The sequence below is a fragment of the Phoxinus phoxinus genome (assembly GCF_949152265.1).
Source record: "Phoxinus phoxinus genome assembly, chromosome: 14".
NCBI lineage: Eukaryota > Metazoa > Chordata > Actinopteri > Cypriniformes > Leuciscidae > Phoxinus > Phoxinus phoxinus.
Window position 1 is genome coordinate 14,976,763 of NC_136889.1, and position 22,725 is coordinate 14,999,487.

A 22,725-nucleotide genomic window follows, 5' to 3' on the forward strand; every position below is an offset into this window, starting at 1 on the left:
AATTAACCTTTTAAAAAAATGCACCCCACATCATCTAGCCAACAAGAATCAACATGCCATTGTTGTTTTTCAAATTATACCTGCTTGTGTGTCTCTCGTTTGGTCTTGCTCCTGACTTTGTTTGCTGTAGATCCACCCAACTCTTCCTCATCATCTTCCTCTACTGACACCACAGGCTTTGATCTGGCTGTTTTTTTGTCAGTAGTCTTGGGTTGGCTTGCAGCCTGTGGGAGGTTAAGTTAAATTAGATGACAGGAATTTACTTGCTTTCGTCTCTGAGCATTCACGAGAGAGTGAAAGAGCAATAATGCTCCCTCCCTGACCTGGATCCTGAGAGGAGAGGACCTGCCCTGATTAATGACATCTACTGCTCTCCCTAAGGTGGCAACTGTCCAAACTAAATTTGGCCACAGATCACCAGCGAGGTCAGCTGTAGGCAAAATAAACTCCAGGAGTGTTGGAGTGACACGAGGAGCTGCTGGCCTCACGCTGCCTGACGTGGTTTCAGGAGAGCTGAGACACGAGGGGGACATTGATGGTGTTGTTTTAGCTTTTATTCAAAGGAACTGAAGTCTACATCGACTAGAAGGAGATGAACAGAACCACGGAGAAAAATCCAACTACAAAGAAAAGGGGATTCAAATCTTAATGCCCTTGCTGTTGACACTGATGCTTTCCATGTGTGCTAAAGGTAGGGTGGTCAAGGTCAGAGGAAAAAGACTCTGCACACTGCTTTGTAAGAACTCTCCATACATGTAAAACATTCAAATACATTTATAGAGCAGCCATTTCCTGCGCATCAAAAAGGAACACCAATGTGCTCACTGAAGGAACGATCAATTCCTCTACGCTTTGAACTGGCAGCCCCAATCTGGTTTTAGCAACATCAACACACATTGCCCAAGTCTTCCTCAACAGAACCATGACCTAATCCATCTCAAGAAAACAGATTCTTAGTTAAACACTAGTCAAGTGCATCAGGGAAGCTCTTACATCCGAGTCAGGAAGTCACATTTTCAAGTCGGAAACAAATAAATAATCAGGGGGAAAAAAAACAATGAATGACGAGATGTTGCGCAACACTGAAACTTGAATTGGAGAATTTTTCATTTCAGGTTAAAATTATTTCTATAATAAAAGAGATAAACAAAAAACTTGATGATGGTTTAACAAAAGATAAAACAAGATATTAAAAGTCTTCAATTGTGAAGGTTTTATTGGCCTTGAAAAAATATATATATCCTATTACATTTATATATTTCACTATAGCTTTGTTAGCTTTCATTTTATCAACCAGGGTGGAACAACACTTAATTTCCCACAATGTCACTATTTGCCATTATTACTAGTACACAAGTAAAGGTGCGTTCACATTTGTCGTTGTTCGGCAAATTTGCATGGGCAAAATCCAATGATTTCAATAGGAATGCAGGTGATCTGGAAATCGGGTTCAAGTTGGTAAAAAGGCAATTTGCCATTGATCAAAGGAAAGACGCTTGGTTTGAAAGTAAATTCTGTCTGCGCTGTGCTTCAAACATTTCTACACTATTAGCTATGGACAACAATTGACTATGACATTTTATTGCAGGCAAAATTTCACAGAATTTTTTAGTTCATTAATGTGCACATATCTTACATTATTTAAATCGCCATTTGTATGATTCATGCTTTATTTGTAAAACACTTGAAAATGCTACGGTCAATCTAAAACTGTAGAACTGTTTTCTGCAGGGGTCCACTGTATGCAGAGTGGTTTCAATATCAGGGACACAAGGAGAGTAACTGACACCCTAAGCACTGAGGGTATTTACCAACCCTTCTCCAAATCACATTGAGCCTTCTCTATTGAACCACAGATCAAATTGCTGGACAGCTCCACATAAAAATGAGAGGCAATTCTAACTGCCGATCTTTTGGCCTCTGTAAAATGTGTGTATTCAACAGCCCCAAATTGGGTTGCTCGGGTGTTCGTAAAGTTCAGCGGTTCAAGTTGGCAGTGATCAACTGTGAAGTGATTCCAGAGGAATTAAGGTCTCTCCACTCCAGACCTCTTGAGAGCCAATAAGCCTTTTGGCAAGGTCACCAAAGGTTAACCTACGACACCACGGTCAAGATTCACCAGCTCATTCCATTTAAAGAGGAAAAGTGCCCTTCTTGTCTCTCGCCAGTGTAATAGAGTGCAGGAATTCAGTGTGGTGTATTTTACACAGTTTGATTCTGAATGTGCATATAGACGTTAAAATATAAGTGTCCATGTGATTGCAATAAATAAGAGCGCTTTAATTAAATAGCTCTCTTGTATGGTTTTGACACTGCATTGAGCTGTGGCCCCAGGCAAAGAACCTTCGGTAACTCGGAGTCTGTCACCACTGTGTAAATCTCTTCTTTTTTTCTCGTCCACATCACTTCGGTCCAACTCCAACGCCGCCAATAGGCCAGTCAGACGGCTCTGAGCAGGAGTGGGAGTCAGTGTAGCTGGGAAAGGGTCAGAAGAGGGTTCCCAAACCTGAGCATCTCCTTCTCTCTCCCAGACAGATAAATCTGCCGCAGCCCACAGGCTGCTCTGAATGCTCCAGCCCCAGCTCATATGGTCTCTATTAAGACTACCGGGCTGCTGTGCCAAAGCATCTCACACTCACCCTTTGTGTGGTTGGCCTGGCCATCTCTAACGCTCTTGGCCTGGAGAGGTCCAATGGGCCCAGCGGCCCGGCCGCTGACAGAATCATTCTGAAGGCCTGGTAGTCTGGCTTTTCATTGTAGCTAAGGTTTTTCACGCTGGACAGGAACCTGGCTATTTCTGCAAGGGGTCAGAAAGAAAGAAATCTGAATATGCTAAACTTAAAAGGATAGTTCACCTAAAAACTGAAATTCTGAAGAACATTTCAGTTGTCATTGTTCAAACAATGAAAGTTAATGGGGTCCAAAACTTTCAAGTATCATGAAATTAATCCATACGACTCAATTGGTATACTGTGTAATTCTTTCAATGCAACACGAACACACGATTCTCGCACGTCACGTGACCAAACGTCATGACGATTGACTTGGACTATACCATTTGTATGAATTAATTCCGCACCATCTTAATGTTTTTGACTTACAAATTATGGACAAAACCAGCTGAAACATTCTTCAAAATATCCTCTTTTGTATTCCACAGAAGAAAGAAGCATGTACAGTACAAGTTTGGAACGACATAAGGGTGAAGAAATGATGACAATGTCCATTCTTGGGTGAACTATCCCTTTGATACACAGAAACAATTCTGAAAATCAGATGTTAAGCAGGAAACTGTTTTCGAAACCCCTCATCATGTAGAGTTGAGGTCCTCACTGTCTGTTCCATGAGACATAATTACAACGGTAGCACCATTTGACCGTTTCTACAGTTTAAAGTGAGCAGCGCGTCAAAACAACAGCGGTACACACCGCAAGCACTCAGGGTCATTTATTGTAAGGGTCTTTCAGCACTATATATATTATATTTGTATCAAGAACCAAACGCGCTTCATTCAATTCCTATCCGTTCCGTGCTCATTGCTTCCCTCCCTGCTAAAGACTCTAATTCGCCACATTAAGAGGATGACTTGTTTAGTTTAACAACACAGTAGCAAAAACAGTGAACAGCAAAATAGATTCATTCTTTTCCTAAAACACTGCAGAAAATGTGAATGCAGGAAAAACTATTATTTTTATCGGTCATACATATTTGACTCCGACCATTCAAATAAACCATTTTTTGACAAGATGTTTTTTTTTCCATCTACATTTATCCTTATTAATCAGAATATTAAGGGCATTTCATAATAAAGAATGTTATACTGTAATTGGGAAAATAATTTGTAGATGGCAAGGAAAGACTTTTAAATTACTAGTTCATTTTGTTTTCTGCTAGTGATGACAGGGCGTTTTGATTATTATGTGTACATTGTTTGTTTGTTTTTAGTAGACACTTATTTTAAGCAAAATATAAAAATTGTACAGACTTCAAGAGGAAAACCCTGAACCCCCATACAGTATCTTTCCTGCCACATGACCTTCTGCCATACATGGGTATCTAAATGTAAAAAAAAAAAAATTAATCTGGAAATTTACTTGAAAATAAAATGAAAGCCTGAAAATAAATCTGATCTTACCTTTTAATAATCATTTCCAATTGGGCTCAACTGATGAATGTTTTTCTGTGAAAAATTCTCAGAAACCACTGTTTTGGCTCTGAGGTCCCAATATACTAATCTTTGATTACTTTTTTTATGTTTTACAAAGTACTTCTGCCGCCCAGATGGAAATTTATAACCATTCCAAACAAATATTGTCTGGTGGGAAGGAAATCTAGAGACCGGACCTCTTGGAACTTTAATTGAATATCCTTGATGTAGAGCATCCCAAATGTGTCCTTTTATGTAAACTACACAAGTGAGGGCTACTGTGGAGGTTGACCGTGGTTGAGTATTTGCATAATTTGCAGATAAACTGCAACTGAGCTGGTCTGCATGTTTTATGTTGATGCATCCTGCTGTTGACCTAGATGCTTACTGAACACACTCGAAAATGTCCGGCCAAGTGACAACCTGCGCCTGCAGACTTCATTTTCATTCCTAAGGAAACAAAAACCACATCTTCCTAACAAATGGACAGTGGCAGGAGCACAATGTAGAGGGGCCTCTCCGTTCATACGAGAACACAAATGTGTGTCTAATATGGGCACCTTCCATTCTTCACTGTAATAAATATGCTGGATGCATTGCTACGCCAGTGCGTGTTCTCTTTGTGGCAGCCTAGCTGAATGTATACCACATGCGCAGCCTTGATGCATGTTAGAGGTCTTATCTTTCTGGTCCAGCTGTAGCCAGCCTCTCAAGGTTGGGAGAATAAGGCCTCATCATAATCATAGATCACAAAGCCCCCTTTCAGAAGACGCACGTGCCCTCGCTCCCTGTGGAGGGGGGAAAGATACTGCAGGGACACTAGAATCCGTTGATGAAGGAGAGGCAATGAGATTGTGCTTGTGGGGATGGCGAGGAATCTAAGTCCCTGCCCCATACCTTGTTGATCAAAGCAAATGGTCTGCACACTCACGTGCACCTACCCGTGCTGGAGCCGGACATGGACATGTTTAGGACAGAATCTGGCAGGTTGGACATCAGCCTGTGGTCAAGAGATGATAAAGGAAAAGGTTAAACAGAGGTCCTGTTGTAAAACTGCATCTGAAAACACCTCTTTGCTTTCGACTCATGGAATCACACAACATAACATTTCACTGTGAAGAACTTGTCGTTCTCTCTTCTAATGATCCGCAGATCCTTTTAAAGCTGTGTACTCCTCTGCTTAAATTTCCAGACAAGAAAGAAAATATGTGGCCTTATACACCTTTTTAGTTTTAAGGCTTTTAATAAAGCAGTTGAGTGAATAATTCAGGCTGAATAAGCACAGAAAGCCTCTGATCAGCAGCCACTGTACAAAATTAGACCTATGGTGAAAAGGGGAACGTACTTGGCCTTGGCCTCCTGGACCTCAGCTGGGTTCCTAAGAAATGAGAGCCAGGGAAGAGTTCCACACTGCCAGTGAAGCAAGCAGTAGCCCAACACCTCCAAGTCTCCTCGTCTGGATGCGGCTGTTGGAGAAAGCGAAGATAAGGAAAAGAAGTTAAGTGTTGGTTGAGAAGAGAGTTAAAACTCTTTGATTGAATGACCCGTCCATTGGCTGCTGAAATATGCCCCTATAAAAAAGGCGAAGAAGGAGGGGGGGTGATGGAGAGGAGTATTTTGTTTTCTCAGCTGGTGCCCTGGCCTGCCTCACAGGCTAACGGGACTTTTCTTAGAGGGGCTGAGAGTTGAAAGAGTAGGTCAGTTTCCTCCCACCAGCGCTCCTCTCATCTCTCTCACACTCCCTCCTCCTTCGTCTGGTCTGGCGACTCGTCCAGGAACCTGATCCTGACGGCCTCTGACATGATCCAGACAGCCTGTGGCCCAGCCCGACACTCTCTCCGATGGAGAGCCAAGCAGTAAAACAAAGAAATAAATGTCTGGGCCCAAATAGTTTCCACATGTTTCTGGATTCCGTGGGGTCTCTGCTGGCCTTAAGAGAAGAGCCTGAGAGTGTTTGTATGTGCTACTTAGACCGCCTCCATCTCCACCTCGGCCGTAACACATTACACAACTGCCATCTAGTGTAAATGTCTTTTGCATACTAAAAACTTCTTATAAGGCCACTTAGTCTTTTATTATTCTTACATTTGTTTAATATCCCAATAAAGACTCTACCTCTACCCTGGGCTAGGAATCGATACAATTTCCCAAATCAGTTTGATTCTGTTTCACAAGCTCTTTATTTGATTAAAATTTTTATTTGATTATATTTGATTCCAATATTGAAAATTGCAGTTCTAATGTAATTTTTTTTGTACATATTCTTACATATCTAATTCGGTACATTATACTGGGCAGTGTTTCAGATTGATTCAAATCAGTAACTCATCTTCTTGAACTATTCATTACAAGAACCAACTCAAAGCACCAACAATGGAAATTGAAGCTTTCAAAAGGATAGCGGGCTACACTACACTACACTACACTACACTACACTACACTACACTACACTACACTACACTACACTACACTACACTACACTACACAGAGTCATTCGTTTCAGAAATCATGCTTCATTTCGGGAATTGGGATACACAATGCATTCTGTATCTTTTTGATTCACTAAAAAGAACAGCTCATAAGAGTCACTGGTTGCATGAATCAGGCTACACTTGGCACGCTGTATGTTTTTCATTCACTAAAATGAAGCAGCTCACAAAAGTCACACTACACTGATCGCAGTGCATGTTTGTTTTGCGTGCAGCCCATGAGGACAAAACAATAAAAGATGTTAAAATAATAATAATAATTGTATATGCAACTGTTCTTAACCTTGGAAGCAGAAGAGATTCATACTTTTGGAATAAGTACAAGGGGTTTTAGTCTTCAAATAAGCCCAAGAGAGTTACTTTTACACTTGCATAAGCTCAATGGGAATCTATCCCAGTCTAGTGTTCACAACACCACATCTGCTTATGAGCACTGAGTGTGAAACGGCCTCACTTCAACCAACTGATTAGTCTAATGCCAACCAGACAGACAACAGCCGCATTTAGTTATGAAATATTCGTTTTGGATCCCAGTTATTAAACCAATTACGAGTTGACTTTAAACTAAGGACCCTCAATGAATTACGTTTGCCTAAATTTAAATCTGAATGGGATGGTTTGTCAGTTTCACTCGTATACGGGAGTTAACCTCCTGTTAAGCCTGTCCCTTCATGAAAAGCTCCAACTTCATCAATAAGGGTAAATTAAGGCACATCATTTGTTCGTGCCTAGAGAGTGTATTAACTCAATACTGTAACTGCAGTCCATCTCCTGAGAAATTACCTATTGACTACATTCATCAAAAGGGAAAATCTCTGCCTAAATCCATGACCATCATTGATCCTGCCATGCCTATTACCGAGTCAGCCTCCCAGCCCGCTAGCCAGCAGCACCATTAGGCCACGTATATAGGTTTTCTTTATTTTTCTTCAACCTTGACCAAACTAATTTAGCAAACACACAATTTAATAGAAAAGATTTTAACATCCCTCACAGATGACCTTGGAAAAATGCCTCTTAAGTGCCATGTAAAAAGGGTACTATGATTAAGGACCAAAGTGCACAAAATAAGACCATCTCTGTAAACATTTAGTACGACTCTGTAATATGGAGCCGAAGGGGTGGGCTGTCTGGCCTAGTCCTGACACCGATTCACTTATAAAAAGGCCGATCCACAAGAACGATGCATTCTAGGCTGAGCACAACACCTTCCATCAGATAGAAGCTGTTGTTCATAATTATGGCCTATTGTTATTGTGATTATCCAAAGCGCCATGTCAAACTCTTGAACCTCTCCTCCTGAATTTCAGCCAGCTCAATTCAACCCTACAGGTGATAATTAGGCCTTTAGCAAAGGCTTCAGTGGGACACGAAGTGCCCGTCTCTGCACTCCTCACCATGGTTACAAATCAACATCTACACGGGGTGCCAGGGGCCAAAAGAAAAGAAACACTCTGCAATCTGCATTCATCTACAGGGCAGTCAGTGGTAATGACCTACACAACAGCTGTCAGTGTCCTCCGTCAAGACGTCTAGTGCGGTGATGTCGGCTCGGCTGCGGATTGTTTAATAGAGGCGCAAACAAGGTTTGTCAAATTTACGGCCTCGCTGCTTTGAGTTTAGCTTTGGGAGTGGATCGGGACATTGAACTCCCAAGTTGGTGCGTATGGTTAGGTGTTTTTATAAACTCAAGTGTTATATCACTTGCCATATGCAGTGTGATTTACAAAGTACAACTGGCCATACATTTACAGAGCAGAAAGACGGAATCAGGACCATATGTAGAATCCTGTACATGAAACGTTAACAAATTGTTTCAGGTAAGAACATGGTCTAAAAGCAGCCAGACCTTGGTCTGAACCTGAGCATGATTTACTTTCTGATGTATCAGACAATGTGTTTTACTGGGTCCACATTATGAGCTACAGAGATTCATGCTCTTTTCCCCCTTTTATATCTAAATAGGAATACACACATGCATTCCCACATATTCATCCCCCACATATAAAACCATCCTAATGATATGAAAACACCATACTGTTAAAGAAAAATATGGGGGGAGAAGGTTTCAATCCACATACAGTAAAAACCTCTGGTTTGTCATGCCAGGAGTTTTCAAACTTTTTTATGCCATGGACCCCCAAATATGAGAATCCCCTTAAAAGTCATTAAAAAAAGATAAATGCAGCTTTATATTTTTGATGTATGCAGTCCTATTTATATAATGTAAGAAAAATAGGCATGATATTATTTTAAAAAACATGTTATTTCCAAAAAAATTAATATAAATAAAAAACAGTTACTCAAACCCACCTCAATTATGGCACAAAAAAATTATATTCATGATTGTTTTTGTCAATATTGTAATCACGATTATTGAACACGATCATGAGTGGCCCATTTGACCAAAACCTTATACGAGTAATTTATTTAACAATAGTGATATTTATTCTCAATACCAATTTCGATACAACAGCAGAATACTACCTAATGTAAGTTAAAAAAAAAAGGTCCTCAAAATTATTGAAAATAAGTAAACAGTCAGTAATACATTAAAAACAAAAGCAAATTACAAACTATAGGCTAAAGACAGTATACAAAATAAAATAAAATTATTAAAGCTACAAATGTCATTCAGTTTAGAACAGTTAGTGATTTTTCTCTTTGTCTTTTGTTCTAACATTAATGACACAGACAGCAGCTGATATAGTATATTAGGTCGCTGTCACTTTAAGACCTAATGCACGGATCCAATATACTGATAAACGTTTTATTTTTCCCAACTGTTTACATTCACTTAAGACATAATAAACTGGATTTACGTGAATACTCGCCAAGCCTGTGATTTTGACATTATTTTGCATGTATCTGACTGTTTAGGTGCACACCCAAAGCTCTAAGTTCACTTTGTTTTCCATTCAGATCCAAAACATTCGCACTGAAAGCCACCTGAGGAAAAGCGGGAGTTCTCTTTCGTGCTTTTAGTAACTCTTTCTAATATCAAGCATGTCCCATTTTACGAAAATCAAGTTACATTATTTTACTGAAAGGAACAGAATGAGGCACAATAATCACTTTATGATCTCTTAATCAGACTTATATCTCGATGATCGTATTTTATTTTTCATAATCGTTGGAAGCCAAAATAAAAGTCGAAACTATTTCGATTAATCACATAGCCCAAACTCAAACTCTAATAGCATACAATTAAATAAATGTATACATTTAAAAATATTATTTTGTCAAACATATTTAATTAATAAATAAACAATAAACTTACAAAAATAAACTTTAAAAATTATTTTTCTGCTGACTGGGCATCTTGTCTTTTCTCCATGTGCTTTCAAAATTAACAGCAACAGAAACATGCACTGTAAAAAATGTGGCTGCGATTAGTTAAAATTTGTTGAGATAACTTAAATATCCAACTTAACCAAACTAAACTTAAAGGGGTCATGACATGGGTTATTTTATTTTATGATTATGTTCCCTTAGGTGCAATTATAGTATTACTATAGTTTTTTTTTTACAAAAACTTTTAAAATTTAGTGATTTATGACCTTTTCCCACCCTGTTTCTCATCCTCTGATTCAAACAGTCTGTTTTGGGGGTGTTTCCCCTTTAAGAGTTCAGTAGGCAGTGGGCCAAGTCTGTTTTTCTCCTTTAGTTTTCGATTTGATAGATCTCCTCCAGGGAACTGGTTAATTTTTTATAACTGGCTTTATAAATTGTTGTTGAGCACATTACTGCTTGTTTCCAACGTCAATTGTTGCACATTAAAAATATAACGTAGATATAATCTCGCTAGCTAACCACAAAATGTTAGCCGGAGTAAGAACCAATCAAAGCTCGTGTTGTTACCTTGTCAACTTGAGTTGACCAATCACGTCATTATTTGAACCGGTGCCCGAAGACCCGGATGTGAACTGAACTCGCGGGCGCGGCGGCCGGTCAGTGGCGAGTCCTCCGTTTTTTGGCTACAGTGTATGGCTGCACCACACATCGTGGAAAGGTAGGTAACTGATTAGCACTAGCATTATCCGAAACATTGTAAAAAGTCTGAATGCATTGGTCTTGGCATATGTTCGCCGAATGCTACACACGTGGGTAATGCTAAGCTATTTGTCGTTTTAAATGTAGTGTACGGCAAGTTGGCTAGTGTTAGCACCTGAAGTAACTTTGTATGTTAGGATCAGCTTTTTTTTCTGTGGATACCGCAAGCTAATTATTTATTTAACTGTGTGTTGTAAAGAGTTTATCAAGGGCTTATTTGCATTTGTCTTAAAATGTTGACTATGACGCTGAAGTTTTTTTTTTTTCGTCCAGAAGAAGAAAGTTTTAAAGTTTTTTTCCATCGTTCAGCCCCTTCCGTGTAACTAGCTAACAGTTATATGAATTTATCTTATTTGAAGTGAAGCTTATGTACTGCGAGAGTATTTCCCAAACATCTCCAGGAGTAAGTTAAGTTACACGTTGTCCTGCCTGTTTTAGACATCTCCCTGCTCCAACACAGATTTAAACAGCTTCCATAGTTCATAATGAGTTGACCGTTTGAATCAGCTATGGTGGAGCAGGGAGATGTCTAAAACACACACGGTTATATAGTTAGCTTACGTTATCTCCTGATTCCTGTCTAATCCCACATTGTATTTTGTATATTTTGCATGCGTTTCCTCTCCTGACGGTGAAGCTGACATCTGTAGGGCAGAAGGCAGACGCTCTTGGAACACCTCACTTGGGTGAAGTAGGCAACGTATTAACGGTATCTCCATGAGGCAACGTCCACGTTGGATTTATTTTGTATAGTTGGCTAATGTTATAGTAAGGCAAACATTAGATAAGGGGTTTTCAAAGTCTGAGACTGCGTGCCTTCAAACAAAGCGTGGGAAACGACGTGCCCCCCACCACATTTTTAGTTTACTTGGTAAGTTTCGCTCAATTCCTGGATGCCTTTGGGATATAATTATATATATTTTTTTATCCCATAGGCACTCAACATTTGAGCCAAAATAGCCTAATATTGCTGAACATAACTTCTTACTGCACCAAACAGTTATAAACAAAGGTCTGTCCTAAGGCATTTATTAGTTTCAGCCTGATGAGGGGAAAACAGTTCCCAAAAACTACTGTATCTGAACTCTCACACATGTGGGCTATTCTGTGTGATCTCCTTTTGATAACTAATGCAAGTAATGTAATAGTTTCACTTCCATTGATCCTCCCCTGAAACTGTTTGGAGGCCCGCCACACACTTTGAAAACCCCTGAGTTAGATTATCAACGGCTAACTAGGGCTATTTAGTGAATTTACAACACCAGACAAAAACGAACTTGAACCAGATTAACTTTTATTAGTGTCATGTTATTTAAAGATGTACTCAGGCCATGGCTGCACGCTCACAATGTTGTGTGTTTCATCCTTAGACAGCGTTGGTGCAGTTCCTACATATGGCGCTTTTCCACTGCATGGTACGGTACGGCACGGCACGCTTTGGCACTTTTCCACTGCATGGTACGGTTTGGTACGGCTCACTTATGGCGCATTTCCACTGCATGGTACGGTACGGTACGGTACGGCTCGCTTCGGCTCGCTTTAAATGGTACCACCTCTGTTGAGGTTCCAAGCGTACCGTACCGATACTAAATGTGACGTGAAAACACTGCAGATCACTGATTGGTCAGACAGAATCGTCACATCAGCGTCATTGTATTTGCGTCACGAGACACTAAACCCGCTAGATGTAAATAGCCAGACAACAGCCAACGCGGTAGCACCTGTTTTTAGAGTATTTACTTGACAAAAGAGGTAAAAAAAAAATCAAACAAGAAATGGCTGAATCGTGGTCAGTGGACGAGGTGCAGACATTCCTCTCGTTGGTTGCCGAGGAGTGCTGGATGGGGCAACACGGAATGAAAAAGTGTTCCAAGAAGTAGCACAGCTCTTAGCCGCACACGGCTACCACCGGACCTACAAACTTAAAAATTTTTAAAAAAGTGACTACCGAGCCAGTAGAGGCGGCAACTATTAACGATCAGTCCCACCCACTTTGAAGCGGTACTAACTGCAGTGGAAAAGCAACCGAGCTAAAGCGAACCGAACCGTGCCGTACCAAGTCGAGTCGTACCACGCAGTGGAAAAGTGAAGCGAGCCGAACCGTTCCGAGCTGAACCGAGCCGTACCATGCAGTGGAAAAGCACCAATAGACACATGTCTGTGCATGGTAGCTGGTGCTTTCTACATGTGCAGTTCCCCCCCACACATTGTAATGCTTTGCACTGGCAATGCACAAGCTCCAAGACACTTTTTGGTGCTGGTGGAAATGTCATCCAATGAACTGCATAGAATTCCCCCTCGATCCTCCATCCATGCTGCATTGGGGGAGGTATGTCTGGCAGGCTTTGCAAACTTCTCCTGTAGAACAGAGGAATAGAAAATATTTTGGTATATATTCCAGTATGAATAGGATGAATTGTCAGGTAGACAAATATGACAAAGAATGTGTTTATCAAAGGTGGTTACTTTTAATCTAGTAATCTCACTGTTTAGATTTGTAAGAATACCATGTAATGTCTTTGTTTCAAATAAAACATTCCTTTAAAAAAATGACTTTTGTGTTCAATTCATTGTCAACCTTACACTATTCACTGTAATCTTATATTGAATATGCTTTTTGCCCTTGTTAAATCTCCAGCTTTTCAATACAATTTTTAAGATAAAGTGTTCAAAAATATACATGAATAAAAAATCACTTTGTGTAGTTAAGATTCACTGGTAGTGTGAGGTTTATTTAACATACTTTCTTAAACTAACTACAATACACACATACTTAGCCAAAGTTACACGATCAATACACAATTATTTTAATAGAAAATTTGCAGAATTTATGGATTTGATACATACCGTCAGTATCTTTGGTTGCCATTTCTCTCCTCCTACATGCTGTTTAAATGTGATCTTTATTGGTGAAGAGCATGTAGCATTCCCTATGGAAGCCCACATTAACTGGCACATCTTGGGCTCTCCAGGTTTCTGTTAAATTGAATGTTGCTATGGCTTTTTCAGCTATTAAACTCTCAGCAGTGTTGAGGTTAACCCATTTCTGGGCACACTGAACAAATGATGCCCAACTTGTTTGAGAAAATAAGGTTATTGGGCTTTTTGCCCTAGAAGCAACATGTATACAGCACTTCATATTGTCGCACACCGGCTGTCAATTGCGTCCCGCTTTGTTGTTATGCGGTCTATGTAAATTTCTATGTATGTTACGGGTGATCAATAACCTTAGAGGTCTTCTGACGGTAAGTGCACAATGTATAGTATAGCTCGTGTAGACAAAAAGTATAAAGACTATTTAAATCGCAGGATTTCGTTATAAAGAGAGCAAAGTTACTGTATCAAATATGTTGGTTGTCAGGGAGACGTGACAGGTTGTCAAGGAGACGGGTGATTTGTTTACGTTTTCTGGCGCTACGATTTAGTAGTTCTACAAATTTGCCCGTTTAAAAATGTAAGAGTTTAAATCGATATCTTCATAAAATGTGCACACATCAACGTTGGAAACAATGATTACACTACTTATAAGAATTTTTACATGCCATCTGTAAACAAATCACTTAGTTCCTTGGCAGGGATCTGTGAAATTCACAATTTCGGGGTCCGGCCCACGGCCTACAGTGTTAACGCCCACTGTTATGATTGGCTAACGTCAGTGCCTATGCATCAATTATTAACGCCCCCAGCCAGAACATTTGCGGATTCAGCGTATTTAAAAAGTAGTTTAAAGTTTTAAATACATTACTTACAGTTTGCGTCGTCGTTGTTGAGCCCAGAATAGTCGGCACGGACTTATCTTTGAGCAACAGTTTTCTGGCAAAGCCAGCATCATTTTGGGATTTGTTCTCAAAACAGTCATCCTTAAATGTATAGAAAAAACGCTTAAATTAACACTGCCGTGACTGGGACGTCCGCAAAAAATAAAGTGCATCCATTTTTCCCTGACGTCTGGATCTTTCGCAGCGTATTCACAGATGTTGTTTGTCCACAGCCAGGAACAGCACATCTGCGTGGCTTCGTAATTTCCATAGACAGTATATAAAGGTAATTTCCCTGTACACAGACCCACTCGCTGTCCGCCGACTGAACACTTGTGAGGCGCGCAGCGCGCGGGCGCGACAACGATACGAAATGAGCGTAGTTGTCTTGCGCTTTAAGCGTAGTTGTCTTTTGCCGGAGGCGGTCATATGCAAACGCTGGTACGTCACTTCGTACCGTGACGTCACTTCTTACCATGGATCCAGAACGAGCTGTATTTAGAGCTTGATTAAATAAATGATTCGTTTATAATGGGGAGGACGCCTTAACCTATGAAACTTGCAGGACGTTTTAATGGTACAAAGACCTCTTATATACCAAAAGATCAAGGCAAATTTGGTTTCTCATGTCATGACCCCTTTAAGTTAACTAAACTTAATATTTTAAGTCAAGCTTGAACACATTCTTTTTAAAGTTGAAACAATGTTGGATTTTAAGTTGTGCTAAATAATCGCAGCAATTTTTTTTACAGTGTGGCTATTAGCAAGCTTTGCCACCGTGTATTCAGTATTGAACTCCTGTAATATCCTATGGCCAACACAGGCAGAGATATTGGCTTTGAGTCCCAGTTTAACAAAACATCAAAGCTTTAATTAATAGTAAATGCATACAAGATGCAGGTTATGACTTTGACTAATTATGGATTTCTTGAATTAAGTCTGCCCAAGTAAGCATGGATAGAACAATCAATATCCAATAAAAAGGACTGTACACAATTTACGAGTTAATGCGTTTCCAATAGTGTGACCCAAAGTTAAGGACATGATACAGACAAGTCCCAGCCACATAAACAGACCCCATTATAAGGTGAGTAATCTGGATAGTGCATTCATAGTTTTGGGTGAACCTCTTCCTTTAACGTTAACATGAAATGAAAACTATCCCTATTTACTTCCTTAATTCGTGTTCCTGGTCTAATTGCGGCTAATACATTGATTCATGTTATTCCAAAGAAAAATAAAGGGTTGTCTTTGTATCCTTCAATTAAAACTCCGATACCACACTTCTTTTACCTTTTTCAATTCCCTACTTTTTCTTCTCACTGAATATTCAGTTTCACTTGCAAATACTTCAAATTATGAAAGTAAAATGGGATGCAAATGGAAATTTATGTTGACTTTTAACTGGGAAACACAGGACATTAATGCATAATGGAATATGTTATATCTCGGTGATACCTCAGCGTGGTTTAAAAAGATAAAATAAATGGCAGATTTCACATTACCTACTCCTTTGTGAGCGTCAATGCTTGTATACTCAATGGTGCCATTGTGTCCTTTCTTGGGGTTCTCTTTGTACTCTTTATGCTCTCCATTAGGACAGTATCTGTATGACAGTCCATAGTCAGCCAAGTACACCTGCAAAAGATAAAGTCAGCGTAAATCATCCAAAAGACATTTTCTTTCAAACTGAATCTCTCCTACTGTATATGGTATTTTAGTGCAAAGCACAAGGAAATGGGGTCAATTTATGACAGCAGACTGAGACTTTAATTGATTATACTCCATTATACTTAAGTTCCAAATGTCATCAATGCTGGCTGGCCGTCTTAGACGATCAATGAAAATAATACAAACATTCTTATACAAGTATGTGCCACGACGTTTGAGTACACAAAATGAGGTCCCACTTTATATTATTAGGTGTCTTTAACTACTATGTACTAACAATCATTGGATACAATGCACATATTGTGTACATACTAGGGCTATATAATGCAGATAAATGACTGAAGAACGTGAAATTGCGCCATTAATGTAATTTACATCACGTTCCACACACATTCAGGATGTTTTTATCTGTCATGCGTTTGTTTCTGCGTTTAATAATTCAGAATATATCCATGTACTGAAATAGGCATATCATGCAGTCAGGTCAAGGCAGTTGGTTTAGGTTGTTTTTTATTTTTGGCATCTCCATGTGGTCCTGTTCAGTATTGCAACTTTACGTACATCTAAAACTAAACAAGCTCTAAAAAATTTTAAACAAGCTATTTGATGTTGCACTGTACACATGTCCACTGAATTCTGGAAAGTTTTGTTCTGTAATGGCTTTTTTTCATGGGTGCTTTGGTGTGAAAAAATGTATGAATTATATGGACTCCTTATATCATGTGGTTATTTGGTGTCATGTTGAATTCTCCAAGTGTCCTTTTTTAGAAAGACACCTATATTTACCTTGAAGCTTGCAGAAAATACAGTTTTGTGAGATTCACCCTTTAATCTAATAGTTTACTTTGCTGGATAAAGCAAATGGTGACAAAGTAAACGCTTTAAAAAAGATAAATAATGTATGCTTAATTTCACGCTAAGTAAGTGATTGAAAGCATTTTTGAAAATTTGACAGCCCTAGTACATACGTTTTTATTTTATTCATTGTACTTGTATTTTAAAAAACACCTACAAGTAATTACAGCTGAAATTATTTTCTGTAATTACATCTATAATTACATTGTTGACCCTTCCTTTACCCCTTAACCCACCTTTAAACCTATCCATACCACCAAACCTGTCCCTAACCTTACCCATATCCCACCTTAATAGCAGCAAAAGTGTTTTGCTACACATCATGAACACAGTAAGTACATTAACTACTATGTACTTACATTAAAAAATCAGTGCAAAGACACCTAATATACAGGTGAAACTCGAAAAATTAGAATATCGTGCAAAAGTTCATTTCTTTCAGTAATTCAACTTAAATTTAAACTTATTATATAGACTCATTACATGCAAAGTGAGATATTTCAAGCCTTTATTTGTTATAATTTTGATGATCATGGCTTGCATCTTATGAAAACCCCAAATTCAAAATTAGAAAATTGTTTAAGTTTTACATAGCTGTAAGCCATAATCATCAAAATTATAACAAATAAAGGCTTGAAATGTCTCACTTTCCATGTAATAAGTCTATATAATATATTAGTTTCACGGTTTAAGTTGAATTACCTAAATAAATGAACTTTTGCACTATATTCAAATGTTTCGAGTTTCACAGGTAAAGTGTAACCCAAAAAGATAACCAATGATTTAAGATGTCCCTTATTGATTGTGGTAATGTGCATACAAACTCACCTTGCTTGGATCTCTGTGTCCCAATAAGAGATTGGCAGCCTTAATGTCAGCATGGACATACTCATTGTCATGAATATATTCCAGCACATCCAGCTGTTAAGGGCAAAGTGACAGAGGGGAAGGTTAACATGAATAATTTAGTAACCTCATAATGACCTACAGGCAGATGAGCTGGATGCAAGGCAGCCGGACTCCCAGAAAATGCAACAAAAGCTTACTCAAAAATCCACCATGTTATGTAATACTGTAAATAATGGTGCCTTGTCACACTTACCTAGCCTGGGAAAACCCTGACGAACTTCCGGCAAATTTGAGATTTGCTCTGCAAGTCCGTCTGGCCAAGAGCCCATTCAAGCCCATTTCCAATTTTTCCAAATCGAGGCACCAATCACAAACGTTGAGGCAGGCTTTACACAACGACGATCGCTCTGATTGATTTTAGGTCTATCCAATTGCACCCAGAGGCATTTGAGCAACGTCAGTTGGTTACGCCCCTTTGGAAATGGGCTGTGAATGAACCTTCCCCAGACCCACTCTCAGTTACAACTGAGAAGGGTCTGGTGTCAACCAGGCTAACATTTACCATGTTCAATCAAACCCTAACTGAGGTCGCATATTCAATGGTCACGATTATAGTAGGTTTATAAATTGTAGCAATGTAGTTATCCCTTTTGTTAATTGAAATAAAGCTGAAATAAAATAAAATACAAATATTGAATGAAAAACTTTCTTTCTTTCAAAAAACTTTCAAAAATGTATTTAAGCTATATAGAAATATATTTTCAAACAAAAAGACAAGCACACAATAACTAAAATATAAAAATGAAAGCAAATTCTAAATATTAATGATTACTATAATAGTACATAAATATTACTAAAATAGCACTGCCAAGCAGCTCTAACTAAATACGGAATGAAGTTCAGCAGCATCTCACCATGAGGACACCCAACTGTAGCACGGCGGGCTTCCTCAGCTGTCCACCATTCTCCATTAACATCTTTTGCAGGTCTGTGCCCAGCCGATCCATCACCATAAACCTGTACCTATACAACCAGACAACAACATTTAAATGGACTTAAATATACAATTGAAACAAAAGAATATAGAAACAAAAAAGTGAATGAATGAATTGAAATGAATGTTTTTGACGTTAATGTCAAATTCTGGGCTGGGCGATATGAGAGAATACTATGTGACTGTGTAAATATTTACATTTAGTCATTTACATTTGTCTACAGGTAATGATTTTGCTGTTCTAATTCATCAACAGGCAGGACCGTTTTATATTATTTATGAGAGTGCGGAAAACAGAATGTGTCCCACACATGTCAAGACAAGGAAACAAAGCGCAGTTTCACTGTTTATAGTTGCTGAGCAACAATACAGAGTTTATGTACATATATATTGGCTATTTCACAAATTCAGATGTGACTCCCCAATCAGATTCAGAACTATCCGTTTTATACTTATTTTACTGTTTTGAAACTGCTTTTGTATTGATCCCAGACTTACAGTATAATCCATTTGTCATTTTATTTTGTGTCCATCGAGATCCAAATAGAATGAGAAGTGAATCACATGAGATGAAGTATTGTAAATATGTGAAGTATTTATTTTAATTATTAATTAAATATATAAAGTATATATTTCCAGCAATACAAAAAAATGCATTAGTCATATCAAGGTGGTCATATACGGTCCACCCTAGTCAAACTGAAGTTCCATACCTTGTTCCATTATTTTCAGCCAGTCCAGACCCCCAATAAGTTGGGATCCCCAAAAACTGCTGGTGTTTAGACTTCTTCCATTTGTTCACTGTGATATTAGAGTTTAAAAATGTTTTAGCCATTTTATACATTTGCACATGATTTATAAACATATAAAGTTACATGTATACGCATCTCTCAAACACTGATAAAGAAGCACTTCCTCCAGCCTAGCTGGAAGGGAAATCTGTCTCGACTGGCTGTGCACCAGACTGACAGGTGGTCAGGGGCCCTTTGGAGAAACCAGCATCATTATCAGCAATTTGGTCACTCTCTCTGAATTAGAGCTCAAACAAGCTGGGATTGCACTAACGACCACAGAGGTGCATGTTTGCTTTGGTTTATTAATTCGCCTAGCCAGACTAATTTACATCTATAGCCACTTCATCAGTGACATGCACTTCATGTTTGAGAACTCTCAGATGAAGATGAGGGGTCTTCAGTATTTTCATTCAACACTACTCCAAACATGCACATGTTTCTCTACATCCTTTGGCAATAATAAAATCAGTTTACAGATTTATTTATTTTTTTCCTTAAAATGTCTTGCATAACAATATAGGCCTAATTACATTACATAATATGGAGAGAATTTAGGTGTGTGGGGGGGAAGAAAAGATAAATAATCTTACTAGTTTCTTGCTTTGCTGCTCGTTGGTAAAATTTTAATTCTGAGAATAAAGGTCCATTGTCATGATATTCCTGAAAATGTATAGAAATTGTAGACACTTAGCCCATGTATTGGGTGATATCTCATCAAACTGTTTCAATATATTTCTTACCACTTTGATCACAAAATCAGTGTCATCTCGAACAGGGACATTCACATCTTGAGAGGCTGTAAAATGTAAACAAAACAAAAAAAAGTGAAACTTTCATCATTTCATGTGAATCAAGTTGTGTGTCCATTATTTTAAACATTAAAAAAAAAACTACTGTAAACTTATATTGAACAAAAAAACAAAGCACACCTTTAAATATTAATTTTACACCATTGTAAAATTCAAGGTGCACTAGCAATATACATATTCAGGTGTTTAAACTCTTGTGCCACCATGTCTAAGATGAAACTGAAAGGATGATGGCGTTTCACCTTTAACAGAGAATATAAAGTCATTACCCAAGTAGATCAGTCCAAAACCACCCTTTCCAATGATTTTGCCGATGCGCCAATTATTCTTTTCTGAATCTGTTAAAATGCATCCGTCTGGAAGTGGACGGGGTGGTATGTATTTCTTTGGAGCCATGATGTTAAATTGTCATGTAGAAAGTTTCAGAACGAATAACGTTAATCCTATGACTGAAGAGAGCAAAGTAAAGTTCCTGTCAAGTCATTCCTGGTAATTTAATGGTTCCTTATTTAACCACTGTTTCACAAACAAACTAGTAATAACAATAACGCCTTCTTATAAAAGCATGTCAACAATCAATAAGAAGTATAATGTTATACAGAGGAAGAATGCTGATAATCACAGTTTCAGTTCTTCCAGTCAGTGCAGGCTGTTTTCACCGCGACAGACTGCAACTTCCTGAAAGTGATTGACACTCCCCTGACATCGGTTCCAAATCTTTACCAACCAATCAAAAACAGATGTGTGTGCCCTTCATGTTCAACTACCAATAAAATACTTAGAGAGCCGGAACAACCAGGGAACAACACCGTAGCAAGTTTTATCACAGGGCAGCGCTGCGCTGATGTCATTCAAAATAGGACGAGAAGATCCACTCGTTTTCGCGAATCGATTCATTCGAACAGTTTGCTGCAGTGCAAAGAACTGAATCAAAACAAAAGCGGTCACAGACAGTTTGTTGATTTCCAACCATAGACTGTAAAAGATTCCAACTCATAAAAACAAAGTCTAATTTGCGTACACTACTAAAATTTATCAGTTTCTCCTAATTCTCCTGAGATACTTTCATCTGATATTTTTTTACGGCAGCATATCCTTCGTTGCCTTAGATATCCCACAATCCTGTGTTTTACATTATGTGACAGTTGAGCAAAAAAAATAGTCTGAAAGTTGAGAATGGTGGTCTGTTGTGTAAATGTACATTTTTGACCAATGTTTTTTTTTTCCCCACTTTTGATGTAATTTTTTGCGAGAAATTACATTTGCTTATTATCACCAAAGCTCGCTCTGTTTGCTCTGTTTTGCTGTAGGCTAGATCATTAAACCGTTATGGTGCCTGCCTCAGAAGTCTGTCCGAAATCAGTTTCATGAGGTGCCTTTAGTGCGCAAACGCTGCCAAAGTGGGGTGGGTGATATGGCAAAAATATCATATCACAATTTTTTTCAGGAAAATCACGATTCGCGATTTTATCACGATTCTTTTTCATGTTGGTTTTACTATTTTATTTAACAAAATATAAAATAAAAAACGAATGGCAGACATTTAAGGCCAAAGTGGTAAATATAAAAATATTTGTCGTTATTTTTATTTATTTTTTGTTATTAAAAGGTAAGAATAAGCGGCAGCATATTTACTACTAGGCTACTGTCACTTTAAGACCGGCACGCATCAAAAATACACACACTCAATTTTCTCTCAAATATTTACTTTTACTTTAGATATAACCAACTTTATGTAAACCTTGTGAGTATTTGTCAGTATTAACCCAATACGACTGGAAAGATAACGTAGTCCAGTAACCAGGTGCAGTTTGACCGGTTTTAAATGCATGAGCGCTTCGGGTGCATGTGCTCAGAAAAGTGCATTTTAGACACACCGGCACGGACACACTGGCACGGACACCAGAACGAACACCGGCACAAAATTAAAGGATCCAAGGTGAGATCCTTAGTTTCAAGGTTCTACATTGTTTCAGCAGTTCGGCCTGATCCACACATGGTTCAGCTTTCTCCATCCACTTTCCATCGCATTACTTCAGAAAGTAAAAGTTACTATTTAAACTGCTGTTTACACATTACTAGGGCTGCACGTGACTTAGGTTTTTTTCTAGTCGACTAGTAGTCATTCTCAAAAAAAAATGTTTTGACGGTGGTGTCCGTGCCGGAGACGGTGGAGTCCGTGCCGGAGAGGTCAGTGTCCGTGCCGGAGAGGTCGGTGTCCGTGCCTGCGAGGTTTGTGTCCGTGCCGGGGACGATGGTGTCCGTGCCGGAGAGATCGGTGTCCGTGCCGGAGACGGTGGAGTCCG

The 22,725-nt window shown here is 38.8% G+C and overlaps 1 protein-coding gene across 2 annotated transcripts in view; it reads right to left on the reverse strand.

Moving 5' to 3' along the window:
* vrk2 (VRK serine/threonine kinase 2) overlaps window positions 1-21,167 on the reverse strand; it is a 22,613-nt gene extending 1,446 nt beyond the window's left edge. Inside the window, exons 1-12 of one of the 2 annotated variants that reach the window (XM_079634196.1) lie at window positions 21,042-21,167; window positions 20,689-20,868; window positions 20,351-20,406; window positions 20,201-20,270; window positions 19,530-19,617; window positions 18,737-18,845; window positions 17,802-17,894; window positions 15,953-16,085; window positions 5,493-5,613; window positions 5,089-5,147; window positions 2,640-2,797; window positions 81-224 (exon numbers count right to left, since the gene is read on the reverse strand). In XM_079634196.1, coding sequence (XP_079490322.1) covers window positions 81-224; window positions 2,640-2,797; window positions 5,089-5,147; window positions 5,493-5,613; window positions 15,953-16,085; window positions 17,802-17,894; window positions 18,737-18,845; window positions 19,530-19,617; window positions 20,201-20,270; window positions 20,351-20,406; window positions 20,689-20,815 — 1,158 coding nt within the window. In that variant the 5' untranslated portion in view covers window positions 20,816-20,868; window positions 21,042-21,167. Of the gene's footprint in view, window positions 1-80; window positions 225-2,639; window positions 2,798-5,088; window positions 5,148-5,492; window positions 5,614-15,952; window positions 16,086-17,801; window positions 17,895-18,736; window positions 18,846-19,529; window positions 19,618-20,200; window positions 20,271-20,350; window positions 20,407-20,688; window positions 20,869-21,018 lie in introns of both variants that reach the window. The other variant, XM_079634197.1, reaches the window with a different exon arrangement.
* Window positions 21,168-22,725: the final 1,558 nt, after the last annotated feature.